Source organism: Pleurodeles waltl, chromosome 5 (assembly GCF_031143425.1).
Source record: "Pleurodeles waltl isolate 20211129_DDA chromosome 5, aPleWal1.hap1.20221129, whole genome shotgun sequence".
NCBI classification, from domain to species: Eukaryota; Metazoa; Chordata; class Amphibia; order Caudata; family Salamandridae; genus Pleurodeles; species Pleurodeles waltl.
Window position 1 is genome coordinate 1,585,538,456 of NC_090444.1, and position 15,270 is coordinate 1,585,553,725.

General features: G+C 47.6%; 1 protein-coding gene across 6 annotated transcripts in view; it reads right to left on the reverse strand.

Moving 5' to 3' along the window:
* Nucleotides 1-15,270, reverse strand: part of KIDINS220 (kinase D interacting substrate 220) — a 987,486-nt gene that overhangs the window by 18,741 nt on the left and 953,475 nt on the right. For all 6 annotated transcript variants that reach the window (XM_069235892.1, XM_069235890.1, XM_069235888.1 and 3 more), the window contains 2 exons: nt 12,328-12,426; nt 11,733-11,966 (listed from right to left, as the gene is read on the reverse strand). In XM_069235892.1, the coding sequence (XP_069091993.1) occupies nt 11,733-11,966; nt 12,328-12,426 (333 nt within the window). The remainder of the gene's footprint in view (nt 1-11,732; nt 11,967-12,327; nt 12,427-15,270) is intronic.

Sequence of the window (15,270 nt, forward strand, 5' to 3'; positions counted from 1 at the left end):
TGCCATCACACTTAGAATCATGCACCCTGCTCAATCTTCATGCAAGAAGGCAGAGAGTTGACAGGTTCGGGTGGAGGACCCTCCCCTGCTGTTGCATCAGAAGATCCTCTCAAAGGGACAGCCTGATCGGAGGATAAACACTGCAAGATTCTCTGTGCCCAGTTCAGAGCCACAAGGATGACTTTGGCCCAGTCTTTCTTGATCTTCTTGAGATCTCTGGACAGGAGTGGGATGGACGGAAAGGCATACAGGAGGCCTGAGCTCCACTCGAGACAAAAAACATCTCTGGGTGAGAGTCACCTTGGAAACTCCAGCGTGCAAAACTGCTGACATTATGCATTCTCGGGGAGGTGAACAGATCTGACCAATGCTCTCCCCACTGCTGAAACAGACCTTGCGCCACCTCCTGATGGAGATGCCATTCATGATCCGCTAGGCATTGATGACTGAGTTTGTCTGCTCTTACATTCAGGGAACCTGCCAGATGCTGAAGTACCAGGGATATGCCCTGCTGTTCCAGCCACGTCCAGAGAAGTAGTGCCTCTTATTAATGGTCCCCGATCCCACCGCCTTGTTTGTTGCAGTACCAAATGGCAGTGGTGTTGTCCATGAACACCTGTACTAGTCTTCCCTTGATGGTGGGTAGAAAGGCTTTCAATTCCAGCCGGATCGCACAGAGCTCCACATATTTATGTGGAGTCCTGATTCCGCTGGAGACCAGAGTCCTCTGATCTCCACCTCTCCCACGTGGCTGCCCCATCACAGGAGTGACGCATCTATCACTACTGTGAGATCTGTTGGGAAAGGTAGAGGGGTCTGCTTCTGACCCAATAGTGGTTTGTTAGCCAACCACTTTTGGCAGAAAGGAGGCCCTAGTGCAAAGCACCACTATGCCATGATAGATGCAAAGGTGGGACGGCGTAGCTGACAATGCCAGCAGCTCACTCACCTTGTAAGGCTGTTTTCAAAGTGAGAAGCCTGAGAAGACAATTGTGTAAAGGCCCGAAAGGAGCACACATCAGAAATGGCAAAACTAAACTCAAATCCCATTGGGGCATAATGAATGGAGATGGAGGAAACATATGAGTAAGGCATTTGAGGAACCCATGTACAATAGGAGACTTAAACAAGGAAGTTTGATCAGGCAACTGCAAAAAATCAGAAATGGCAGACAAATAACCTTTGAGAGTGCCCACAGCAGAGCCAGGCTGAGCCACAGAAAGGATCAACAATAAGACCTCAGCGAGAGGGGCAGAAAGGAGGTCAGCAGACTTGTCTGTATACCATGCCACAAACTTCATCCAACGCCTGGCTGCCAACGTTACGTTACAGACTTTGAGAGGAAGGTCAAAAGCTGTCAACTCTTGCTGCTCAATCGCCACGCATAAAGGTGACGACTGGACAAGTTCAAGTGGAGAACCCTTTCCTGCTGCTGTGACAGAAGGTCCTCCCGAAGGGGCAGTCAGTGGATCGATGGCCATGCTCAATAGCTCGGGATACTAGATTCTTCGTGTCCTGTCCGGTGCCACAAGGATTACTTGGGCCCTGTCATTCTTGATCTTCTTGAGAACTCTGGGCAGAAGTGGTATGGGCGGAAAGGTGAACAGGAGACCTGAGTTCCACTCAAGATGAAAAGCATCGCTGAGCGAATGCCGCCTTGGAAACTCCATTGCACAATACTGCTGGCACTGCATGTTCTCTGCGGAGGCGAACTGCTGAAAAAGACCTTGCGCCATAGCCGGAGACGGCATTTGTGATCAACCAAGCATTGTCAGCTGAGTTTGTCCATTTTGGCATACAGAGAGCCCGCCAGATGTTGAACCACCAGGAAAATGCCCTGGTGTTCCAGCCACATTCAGAGGCACAGAGCCTCTTGATAAAGGGTCCATGACCCCAATTCGCCCTATTTGTTGCAGTACCACATCATGGTGGTAATGACCGTGAACACCTGCACTACCTTCCCCTTGATAGAGGGAAGAAATGCTTTCAATGCTAGCCGAATCACACGGAGTTCCAGCAGGTTGATTTGGAGTCCTCTGATCTCCGCCTGTTCCAGATGGTTGCCCCCATCCCAGGAGTGATGTGTCTGTCACTACTGACAGATCTGGTTGGGGAAGAGAGAGGGACCTGCCTCTGTCCCAATCACAGTTCGTCAACCACCACTGCAGATCTTGCACAGTTACTTCTGAGATCTGGACCCTGTCGGAGAGATTCCCCTGATGCTGCGCCCACTGGAACTTCAGGTCCAACTGAACAGCCTGCATATGGTATCTGGAATGTGTCACCAGCAGGATATAGGAGGCCAGGAGGCCCAGCAGCCCCAGAGTCATTCTCACTATAATCCAGGATAGAGACTCAAACATCAGTATCATAGCCTGAATATTCTGGGGTCACCACTCAGGAGGATAAGTCAGAAACTGCACTGTGTACAGAACAGCTCTGATAAAAGGGAGCATCTGAGAGGGAGTCAGGTTAGACTTTGGCAAATTTGCATTGAACCCCAATGAATGTAGTCTGGAAGTTGGAGATGACAGACTGGGGTGAGCCTGCATTCAACAGCTAATCGTCGAGATAGGGGAAGACTGAAAACCCTGATCTGCGCAGATGAGCTGTGACCACCGCCATCACCTTGGTGAACACCCGGTGCTGGTAAGGTCAAAAGGGAGCACAGTGAACTGAAAGTGCTTGTGCCCTACTATGAACCGCAAGTAACGTCTTTGGGCAGGCAGGATGGGAATATGTAAATAAGCGTCTGGCAAGTCCAGCACTACCATCCAGACTCCTGGGTCTAGGGCAGAAAGAACCTGAGCCAGAGTGAGCATTTTGAACTTCTCCTTCTTGAGGAAGAGATTGAGGGACTGAAGATTTTGGATAGGGCAGAGGCCCTTGTCCTTTTTGGGTACCAGAAAGTACTGAGAATAGCAACCACGTCCTACTTCTGGCACAGGAACCCTCTCTATGGCTCCCTTGGCCAAGAGAGCCATAACCTCCTCTCTGAGAAGTGCCAAGTGATCCACTGTCCTCCAATCGTAAAATGGTGGTATGGATGGAAGGGTAGTCTCGAAGGGGAGGGAGTAGCCCCTTTGGACTATTTGCAAAATCCTCCTATCTGACGTGATGGATTGCCAGCAGAGCAGTTGACAGCGGATCCTGCCTCCAACGGGTTCCTGGTGGGGAAGAGTCAGACTAGAAAGGTTTGGAGGTAGCTGCTGGGGAGTGGGGGCAGTGGACTTGCCGGATGGCTGGCTCCCTCATACACAAGAGCATGGGATCCCACATCTCCTGCCACGCAGAGGATGGGCAGTATGTGCTGCATATTTGCTTTTCGGGAACAGACGTGGCTGGGCACCCCTTTCGTAGCCACGAAAAACAGACTGAGGGGGACGAGGGCCCGCCATGATGCCTAAGATCCTGGCTTTAGCACAAGAATCCTTGAAGTGCTCGAGCGCGGGGACTGCTTTTTCACCAAAGAGAAGGGTGTCATCACAGGGCATGTTCACAAAATTGGCCTGGACATCCCCCGAAAAGCCAGATGTCCTCAAACAGGTGTGGCGCCTCAGCGCCACTGCTGATACAACCGCTCCGCACAGTGAATCTGTAGTGTCCAGCCCACATCGGATTGTGAACTTTGCTGCGTCTGTTCCATCAGTAGGTGCTTGGAAAAGTACAGCTTGGGCCTACTCCAGGACTAGTGGCAGGGCCTGCGCAACTGTATCCCACAGCGTGTGTAAATAACAGCCTAAAAGGCATGCGGTGTTCACTGACCGCAATGCCAGGCTGGAGGAAGAAAACATCTTTTTCCCAAGTGTGTCCAGCCTCTTGAATTCCCCCATCCAAGGTGCGAAAGGGAATGCCCCCGGGAGATAGAGACCTGGATAACCAAGCTCTCAGGGGTGGGGTGTTGCGTAAGGAATGCTGGGTCGTCAGGGGCGGGGCAGTGGCAGCAGGCAATTGTTCTGTTCGCAGGAGTCCCTTTGCTGCCAGCAGATTAGTCCTGACTGCCAACAAAGGCAGCTCGAGGTCCAGGACCTCGACAGCTCTTCGCACCACCATTGAATATGATATGCCCTCCTCCATAGTCATGGTAGGAGGCAAGAACATGCCAGTATCTGGATAAGTATCCAGTCCGCTGGCCTCACCCAAGTCTGTACGCCAGTCTATAGGATCTTGGAGCTGGTATTTTAAAGGGTCCAGAGGCCCCTCCCATTCCTCACCATACCCCAGCCCATAGGAAAGGGGCTCAGGATCCGGCATAGGAGGCAGAGGTCCTATTGGCTCTGGAGTTGACATCATACGCCGCCCATCCTGCTCCGTGTTGGAGTCAGCAATGAGAATGGGATGCGCCGCCCGGCAGCACGAATGGTGCCGGAAGCGTCAACGTCGGGCCAGTGTCAGAGAAGGTCGAGGTGGTACAACCGACATCGTCTCAGATCCAAGTATGGATCCAGGGTGCCCCTCGGAGCCGAGGCCGAAGCCTCTGGTGCGGAATCAGGTGTAACAGTGTGTTTCTAGTCTTGCATACACATCTGTGCCAACACCTCATTGCTACTAGCAGCACCCTAGGCAATGGTCTAAATGTCACTTTCCTTTGTACTAGCTGGTTATTAACAATCTTTCTGCCCTATGACCCAGGATCCCTGTGGTCTTCGAAAGCTTACTCCCACCTACCAAATGTGATACTCACTGCAAATGTGCAGTCAAGTAATATAATTCATAATCAGATGCCCTCAATCCACCTTCCCTGATTGGCATCTTCAAAGTAGCCACATTCAATCTGTGTTGTTTGGCACCTCAAATGAAGTTCTTTATTATGGTGTCTAATTTCAAAACCATCAGGGAGTAGGCCTGACAGGACTATCTGTAAAATAATATAGCAACCTGGGTAGTATTATCATTTTCAGTAGAGCTATATGGCTCCTCACCGATATCGGCAATGTCTGTCTAAACAACGAATTGCATTCTAAAGTTCTTACTGACACACCCTAATTACTACCCGATAAACCCTGACCTGAGTGGAATATTCAAAGTCCTAGGTATCGAAAAGAGCAGCCCTGCCAGGCTATGTATGCTTAAGACTTCCAGTTCCTACACTGTTGCTGAGTCGATCGGAAAAACACACTTTTCACCCCAGTTCATTTAAGTCCAGAGAGTCTACTTAATGCCTCTAACAATTGTTTTGAGAACGAAAGATCTCTACAGCCATGCTTAAAAAATTGGAGCGTATTGCCAACATATAATGTGATAGAATACTCCTCTGCCTCATGTTCCATCCTTACAATCACAGTAAAAGGCTTAACTGCCATGTCAAGTTTAAATGCTTGCTACAGGGTTTGCCTATAGTAACCTACTCCAACTGATCCAGTCTTCACTCGTGCATATATATTTAAGGGCTACCTGTACAAACTTTCAACTCAGTGTGTTGAAGGACGTTTCCAGGTTAACAGCTAGCACCATGACACTTTCTCCAACCTCACAGGGCACCTCTTCCATTAATCTGAACAATCTTCTTATCTTTGCTAAGGTGCTGTGACCAGGTATGAAGCCCATTTGATCCACATGTATCAATAAATTCATGAGGGGAAGAAATCGATTTCCTCACACTCTACTCAAAATCTTATAGCATGTGTTTAACAGAGACAAGGGTCTATAAACTACAAGAGCTTATCTCATTTAAGGGGTCAGGGTATCTGATTCTTTGGCCATTGCAAACACTTCTGCGAGATGGAGCATAAGCAAGTCGAATAAGCCAGGAGAATTCAAGCGGCAGCCTGTTGGTTCCAGGTTTCGGCCCCCTCGCACTTTGCCTTCTAATGCTCCTTTAATTTCTTGTGTGTCGATTGGTGGCTCTAATTGTTCCTCACTCTTTCCCAGTACCTCCTTCAAATGAATCCTGTGTAGATGCATTGCCACTGTTTGATCTGGAAGTTCTACTTTCTGTGCATATAACTGTTGATAGTACTCATAGAATATTTAACTGATCCCAGCTTGTGTGTAGTATATTAAACCACACGTTCTTCACCTTTAGAATATCGTTGGTGCCGGAATGGACTGGGAGAATATTTCAGCATTGCTCCAGTTGTGCCTACAGGTGGTGCTGTGTGGCTTTGTGACGACTCCTGCTAACCTGAAAGTGACAAAGGGAGCCACATAATCGCCCCACCTGTGCACACTGGCATCCATTTCTTACACTTTCTCCTTCCGCTCTCTCCTTTGCAGAACACTTTGAAAAACATTGAAGGTAACTGGGTGTCAAAATCTACATTGGAAACTTTGAGCTTCAGGAATCCACTCCACAGAACAGAGAGATGGCAGAGCAGTGTGGAATCTGTGGTTAAGTAGAGCATCCAACAGAAAGAGCGTTAACAGAGGTAAGTAACTTGTTCTTTTGATTGATACTTCATTTTTTGAGTAGTTGCCACAGCCGTACCTTCCAAAGGTAGAGGAGTGGACTCAGATTAAGAAGTCTTAAAGGACTTAGGGGGTCATTCTGACCGCGGCGGGCGGCGGTCGCCGCCCGCCATGCGGTTACCGCCGAATGACCGCACCGTGATCAAAAGACCGCGGCGGTCATTCCAACTTTCCCGCTGGGCCGGTGGGCGACCGCCAAAAGGCCGTCCGCCGGCCCAGCGGGAAAGCCCCTGCAACGAGGAAGCCGGCTCCGAATGGAGCCGGCGGAGTTGCAGGTGTGCGACGGGTGCAGTGGCACCCGTCGCGATTTTCACTGTCTGCAAAGCAGACAGTGAAAATCTTTGTGGGGCCCTGTTAGGGGGCCCCTGCACTGCCCATGCCAATGGCATGGGCAGTGCAGGGGCCCCCAGGGGCCCCACAACACCCGTTCCCGCCATCCTGGTTCTGGCGGTGGACACCGCCAGAAACAGGCTGGCGGGAAGGGGGTCGGAATCCCCATGGCGGTGCTGCAAGCAGCGCCGCCATGGAGGATTCCCTGGGCCAGGGGAAAACCGGCAGGAAACCGCCGGTTCCCCTTTTCTGACCGCGGCTTTACTGCCGCGGTCAGAATAGCCCAGGAAGCACCGCCAGCCTGTTGGCGGTGCTTCCGCCGCCCTCCGCCGGAATACCCCCTTAGTAGGAAAAATTGTCTTCCTGCTGGAGTGTTTTGTGAACACCCCCCTTTAAGAATACTGTTGCAATAGCCTTGGCCCTGGTGGAATGGGCCGGCCAGCTTTGAGGAGGAAGCTCCTTCACCAGCGCACTGCAGTATTCGATGCATATTGACAGAATCCTTTTCTGCACTAGTTTACCTTTCGTTACTTGAGAGAATACTACGAAGAGCTATCATCCTTATAGTGGTCTTTTGTGCTGCCCATGTAGAAACTCAAAATCCTTTTAGGACTGAGCAGATGAAGCCTCTTATCCTCTTATTAGGGGTGAGATGAAGCAAAAGACATTGGCAGAGTAACAGACAGGTCAACGTAAACAGGCATCACAGCTCTTTGCAAGAAGGATAGCCGGGTCCTCAGAACAAATTTGTCTGTGAAGATGGAAGTGTAGGGAAGCTGCACAGAGAGCGCCTAAAGTTTATTAAAGTGGTGCACAGAGGTGATAGCAATCAGGAAATCTGTTTTGAGCTCCAGTAGTCACAGTGAGAAGCTGTGCATCAGCATAAATGGCGTCACATAAGAAATGGCAGCACTAAGTTCAGGTCCCACTGTGACCTAATGGATGGCTTCGGGAAAACATGCGAATTGGACCTTTGATAAAACACATCACAACAGGTGATTGAGAGAGGTTTGATCAGATGAACACAAATATGTCCTCCTATGTTGCTGAGACTGAAGGTACTCGTGATGTTGTAGCTGGATCAACAGGCAAATGCTCAGATGCGGAAGCTCAGGGTAACATGCTCTCTATGTGCAATCCAAGGCGATTAAGATGTCTCCGGCCTAGTCCGTCCTGTCCTTCCTCAGAATTCAAAATAAAAAGGGGGTGGTGCTTGTAAGACCTATAGGAGACTTGTGTTCAGTCACAGTTGGAATGTGTCTCCCACGGACTTTCCTGGAGGAAACTCTATTGTGCATTCTCGATTGTGGTGAAAAGATTTAACCAAAGCATGTCCCACTGATGGAAGACATCTCTTCTAAACTTCAGATAGAGATGCCACTTGTGGTCCTTCAGCCGTCTGCGCAGGTCATCTGCTCTAGCATTCAAAATCCTGCTAGATGGTTGGTTACCAGAAAGATGTACGGCGAATCCAGCCACATACGCATGTGTAAGGCCTCCTGGCATAGGATCCAGGACCCCACTCAGCCCTGCTTGTTGCAGCACCACATGGTGTTTGTTTTGTCTGAGATGATCTGCACCTGCCTTCCCTCACAGGAAAGTTTTCGGGGCCAGATGGATTGCCTGGCGAGGCAGAAGGACTGATATAGAACTGACTCTGCCAGAGACCAAAGGCCCTCGATCTCCACCTCCCCCAGATAACCATGCCAACCCAACAATCAAGCATATGTCACAACTATGAAGTCTAGGTAAGGAAAGTGGTCAACTTAGGTCAGGTTTTTGCTTGTCTGCCATTTCAGAACATTCTAAGCAGTCTCTTGTAATGTCTTGATGGAGTCGGAGAGGAAGTCCTTTTGCTGGGCCCACTGAAACCTGAGGTTGCACTGCATGGCTCTATCTGGCTTTTGGGATGAGAAGGATGCACAAACCTAGGAGTCTAAAAAGCTTCAGAGCTATCCTCCATGAGAGCCAGGATTGGGTTCAAAATATCAGGAGTTTCTTGAATGTACAGGATTCTCTGGAGAGGTGGAAAGCCCTTGAATGCCACCTTGTCTAGGAAAGCCCCAATGAAATGCATCCTACATGTGGGGCTCAGGTAAGACGTGGGCTCAATGATGGAGAACTCCAGAGATGTTAGGAGTTTGGCCATAATCTGAAGGTGGCCCATAAGGTAAACCCACTTTGAACAGCCAGACGTCAATGTATGAGAACACATGTACCCTTGACATCCAAAGATGGACAACGACCACCACCATCACTTTTGTGAACAGCTGAGGGGCAGAGGTAAGGCTGAAGATGAATATGGCAAATTGAAATTGCTCTGACCCAACCTTGAACCGCAGAAAGACTGTGGGACTGCAGAAGGTATATGAAAATATGCATATTACAAGTCCAGGGAAACCATTCAGTCTTGTACGTCCAGAGCAGAAAGAATCTGAGACAGGGTGAGCATTCTGAATTTCTTTCCTCAAAAAGACATTCAGTGGGCATATCTTCAGAATATGCCTGATGCCTCTAACAGTCTTTGGTGTGAGACGTTAGGGCAAATCACACCGCTCTCCTTTCTCCAAATCTAGCAACTGCTCAATGGCACACTTGGACAGCAGAAAATTGAGTTATTGCAGCAAGATTGTTGAATGGTCCGTTGAGTTGCTCTGATGGGGGAGAAAAATGCGGTGAGGAGGAAATGAAAAGCAGGTCATAGTCCCTCTGAATGACATGAAGGCTCTCCAGTCGGGTAGGCTATTGTATTCTGACTTCTACCATTGAGCATGAGAGGGCAAATTAAAGTAGTTTGGCAGCTGTTGCAAATGGAGAGAATGAGCTAAAGGAGAGCTGACCTTTCTGGTGCAAATTACCATAACCTGTGCCCTGAAAGGACTGGGTTTGCTGCTGCCACACAGGTTGATAAGGCTATCACTGTTTGTAAGTTAGGCCCCTGGGCTAACCCATACATTTTCTGTACTATCGGTGGAACTGCTAGGCAGATGCAAAAGTCCTAAGGATCCTGAGGTGGCTCAACTGTACTTAAATCAATTTAGAACAGAATCACCCTTCTCTTTAAACAGTCAGGAGCCATTAAAGGGCATGTCTATCATGGACACTTCCCCCTCTCATGAAAACCGGGTAGGATCCCATCAAGCCATGCCTTCTAAGCACAACACTGGTGCCAATATCTTTGCCAATGTAGTCTTTGGTATCCTACCCAGCACACAAGGTATACTTTACTGCATCCTGGCCATCATGTATTGTTTGAGCCACCAAAGCTCTGAGGTCTTCTCGGCAAGCCAGGTCATGTCCCATAAAGCACAGGCAAACCTACCCAGAATGCACACTTTTCAACGATCTTAAGGTTAAATTAGCCGAAAAGAACATTCCCCTTTCTGAAGGCACCAATATGTTTTGACTCTCTATCTAAAGGTATCATCAGAAAGGCTTTAGGAATTGCTTTATTTGTCGATGCCTGTACATCAGACTTTCAGGTGTGGTATGCCGCTGCTAGAAAAGCAAGCTCACCAGTGGCCGGGCTATGTCACCTGGCCATAGGTGGACTGACCAGAAGGGTCCAGCATAATATAAACCAGGTGGCCATGAGAAAGTAAGAGCCTGGATAAATGACAAAAATGGCTCAAAAGAGAAAGATCTTAGTAATACATTTGCCTAGGTATCTGTAATGGACGTCTGCATTTGAAAATTTAAGCAAAACTGCCAGCCACCAGTCTTGTGAATGACTCCAGTGAATGTTTCAAAGGCAATGCCTAATTTGTAAAAGACAGAGTGCCAGTGCCTAAAGCTCTGCGCAAAAGCCTGCGGCCAGTGCTATCAAATGTCAGTGCCCGAATACAAAGCTGCATGGTCTGGAAATCACCTCAATCCTCTTTAATCCACTATCATACACCCCTACCCCTTTAGGTGACTTTTGCTGGTTCCTGCTTTCTGACTTTGTAACATTTTATTCGGTTTTTCTCTTCCTCCTTTCCCCTTTGTGTGAATTTTCTACTCTTGCTCTCAAGAAATGTCTGATGAGAAAAATAAAAGTCGGATCCCAGTGCTGGTGGGCCCCACCAGTAACTACCAGCTCAAATTATGTAGTGATCACAGGGTACCAGCATTGTCAGTGGTAGTGAGTGGTGCCCTTGTCCTTTACCTGGGCAAGGACCAGAATCTGATTGCCCAATTTGAGCTTGAATTTGATTCTAAAGTTTATAAAGACACCGAAGGTTATGTCCATGTTCTACTCATTGCTGATACCTTTGTGCACCTTTTTATCTTGCTTAGAGTTGAAATTCCCAGAGTGCGCAAATGGAGGCCTAGAGCTCATTCGAAGATCTATTTTCTTTCCCTCTCCGTCTCTCAAAGAGAAATTCTTGCAAACTTAGACTATGCAAACTTCATGGTCTTTCTCCCTTGGTCATTTCCCGTAGCATTACCCACACTCTTGACAAAAAGTGCAGTCATGCTGAATGGTTTGAAAAAAACAGAAACAAAAGGAGAGGAAAAATAACACTAGAAAATAGGATTAATTCAAAAGCACATTCACAACAAGCACAACGCAAGCACTGAGGTTAACCAACAATGTAATACTATTATACTGCAGGATGATAAAATAACTGCCTTGAATAAGTCTGATTTCTTTCATTAGAGCTAACGCCCTAGCTATTACCTTTCAGGCAGTTTTCATTTCAAAAAGCCGTTCGAAACAGTTTAAAGTAGTAAAGTCATGTTTAGTTAGTTTGAAAGCAAAATTGACCATTAAAAAAAGTTTTCTCTTTAGAAAATGCATTCAGAGATTCTTCTTATTCACTGCTATGTATAATGTATCTTTCTATGAAATCTTTCCTGAAACATGTTATATCTAACGTGTGCATGTGCCTGCTTTACACATTCATTTTTTTCTTTTGCAAAACCAAGAACACAGGGATACAGTCTATAAACCAGTAGCATTTTGAGTTGTACACTTTTAATTAAACAAAATAGATCCCTTTTTGACCAACCTGCCAGCTTATATTACTGTGGCGTGGCGCTTCCTCAAGGCCAATAGCATTCAAATCTTCAAAGCTGAAGCTGAGATCATAGGCTTGACCAGAAAGGTCAGTGTGCGGCAATTCACTACTTGCAGCAGGCCGACGAGTAGCTTCGGTGGGAACAGCAGCAGTTCTACCATGCTCAACAACAGCTCGTGAATCTTCAGGAAGCCCTGGAGCCTCCATGCTCCTCATCTCCAGCAGCTACATTTAAAGCAAAATAGAACTCATGGCATTACTAGATTAGTATTTGAAGGAGTCTTGGGAAAAGATGTGTTAAAACGTGACTAATTATTCAGCAAAACTTCATAGAAATGGGAAATGAATACCATTTTTTGATGTTTAAACATTAGACATTCACTTAAAGGATTTATCTGCAAAACGAACAAGGCCATTTAAAAATCAAAATGCTTGCGCTTTATCTTCTATTAATTTATTCATCCGTTATAATATAATTTACCCGCCCTGTACGTTTTAAAAAATTATTTTGCGCTACCGGAAGACTACAGGCAGTATGATTATCATGCTACCTAAAGAGCACTAAAACAATAACAATTGTACTCACCACACTCTTGAAAAGGTGCCAGTCTCCAAAATTCATGTGTAACTCCTTCTTTAGCTCATCAGTGTTGCACTGAACTAACACGCGGCCATTTATGTTTGCCTAAAAGAAATTAAAAAAGCGTATGTAACGTCTGTACAATTGGTGAAAATTCAAAGGATCTACAATGTGATCAGACAATTGCATTATGTTTGGCTTTGACAACATTGCACTTTTTTTTTTTTTTATAAACTTTGAAGGTGCTACCACCAGATTTTTATGTTTGCTTTAAATCACCTAAAACATGTTTGTTTTGCTGGTGACATTTTAAAGAGGTGGGACATAAAAGTTGAAATTGATTTATGTAGCGAGCAAACCACAGAGAGAAACATGTGGTCCCACGAGAGGTGGGGTGGGGGGGAAGGGGGCTTGTCCTACCCCAAGAACATTTTAACAAAGATTGGCATATGGTACATTTTAAAGCAATTTTTAATAATAGAATCAAAAAGCAAAAAGGGTTATTGAGAAACTGTGAGCGTAGTCATGAAATAATTAAACAGATTAAAACTAGCCCCATATCTTGTTGCGTTGAACAAGTTACTTACCTTCGGTAATGCCTTATCTGGTTATGACACTATCTATTGGCAGATTCCTTACCCTAGAATTATCCCCAGGCGTCAGACCGAATCCGGACATTTTTCGTGAGCAGTATGGCTGCGCACCGGTAGGTGACACCGTTCGAATCAGTGTGGCATCGTCTGAGGTGACGTGTATGGTGCCTGTATAGGCACCACCCCAATGCAATGATGTCTGTTTCTTTTGACAACTTTCCACACTAGGAGCGTGGAGCCACGTAGAGCACTTACCACTGGTGTGGAAAACTAGGGCCCTGAAAGTGAGTAGCCCTGTCCCTAGAAATCTGTTTGCTGAGCAAGAAGGATGAGTGGATCGGTAAGGAATCTGCGTCTAGATAGTGACTCTACCATATAAGGCATTACCGAAATTAAGTAGCTTGTTCATCTGATAGAGACTACTAGCTGCAGATTCCTTATCTTAGAAAAAAACCTCAAGCAATGCCTCCCTGGAGGAGGTCTGCAAACCACATTTAACCTAGAAAGTCCAGCAGGATCGCACTGGTGAACGGCCCGTCCCAACAGACTTGATGAACAAGTTACTTACCTTCAGTAACCCCTTATCTGATAGAGACAATATCTGGTTGCAGATTCATTACCTTTCTATAGGAAGCTGTCTCTCTTTATGGTTCACTAAAAAGAAGTACACCGTGCAGAGAGTCCAGTGGATCCTCAATGGGTTTGCAGAGGCAAAAGCAGATGGTACTGATGCTCTATTTTTGAGCAGTGTGGGCGAGCAGTTAGGCCTATCAGAGGGTAATGCTAAGCATTTGTTGTACACAGAGAGGCAATAGGTGAGACGCACACTTAAAGAATACATTTGGAAAAATACACTTAATTTTATATATACTTTGAAACCAAGAACTTCGTTATAAGGTAAGCATGTTTTCAGGCATAAATATGTTTCACTTCCAAAAAGAACACAAGCAACTTTTGAGTTCTACAGTGCATGCCTTTGGGAGGAAAACAAAGTCAGCGAACGAGTACAGAGACTTACAGGACGGTTTAGTAGTGGGCAAGGCACATGGCAGTACACCTTCAGCGGCACGGGGGCAGCCGGGTGCAGGGTGCAAAACAGCGTTGGGTGCCCAATGCATTCCTAGGGAGGTTGGTCACTGTGAAAAGAGGCTGCAGACTAGGACTGGGCGTCCTGTTTGGGTGAGCAACTGATGGGGGCTCGGGTCTTGCGATTGTTGGGGATGTAGGGACACCAGTGATCTTCCTCTTCTTAGCCCAGGGCGTCATGGACCATCAGGTGTCTGTGACCGGTGCCGGTCGCAAAGGAGGGGGGGGCACAGAACAGGCTCCAGTCGTGGACTAGGGGACCAGTCAGGGCGAACCAACAAGTGGGCTCAAGTCTCACAAGCCTGGGAGATGCCGTGACTACAGTGGTCCTCTTCCTCTCGGTCCGGGGTGTCTGGGTGCATGGAACGCTTGGGGTTGCCATCAGCGGGAGACTGGTGCAGTTGGGAGAGGCCTGCACAAAGAGGCTGCAGATCTCGGTGAGAAGATTGTAGTGGGGAAACCCACAATGTACTTTGCTGCTGGAGAGGCTGGGAACCAGGTTGGCACCATTGGTTCACTTGGACACGAGCTGGGAGGCTTGGTGCAGTGGTGCTGTCTGGCGGGGGTTTCGGCGGTCGAGAGTCCTCTTCAGCAGTTCTTCAGTGCCTGCAAGGATGCAGGGAAGCCCCCACCCAGTGCAGGCCTTTGTCTCTGGCCCATGAGAGCTCTTGCTCTCACCTTGGGAGGTTAGAAACGTGGCTAAGGTAGCTGAACTGGTCAGGAACAGTCAGTTAACATTCTAGTAGCTGGTACGTTTTAAGGGGGCACACCTAAAGTGTCCTCTGGGTGCATTTATTAATAAATCCCTCACTGGAATCAGTGAGGGGTTATTAATCTGAGATTGTTTGATGTGAAGGAGTCACGCCCCTGCTTCTGCAGGCACCTTAAGACAACAACGACCAGCTGGTGGATCCTGCTGTCCCACGGACATCGAAAGGCTCTGCAATACAGGTGGTGGTTCTATGGTCCTCTTCGGGTCCCACCTGTCTTCTGACCAACTTGGGAGACGTGGGTCCTTGCTGCAACCACTGGAACGGAACCCCTGTGCACTGTGACTGTTGCTATTACCAAGGCTTAATTACACTTCCTCCAAGAGATCTTAGAGCTTCAAGAAGCCCCAGCCTCCAGCACTCTGCAACTCCAAGAACAGCCTCCATCCTGGAACTCCTGCGGCGTGGGACTGCTTTTTTTGTTGTGCTGCTGTGACTCCCTGTGCCTGCTGCCAGTAGGTCACTTGTGGGGGCTCCAATGACTCCCGCTGGCTCTCTTG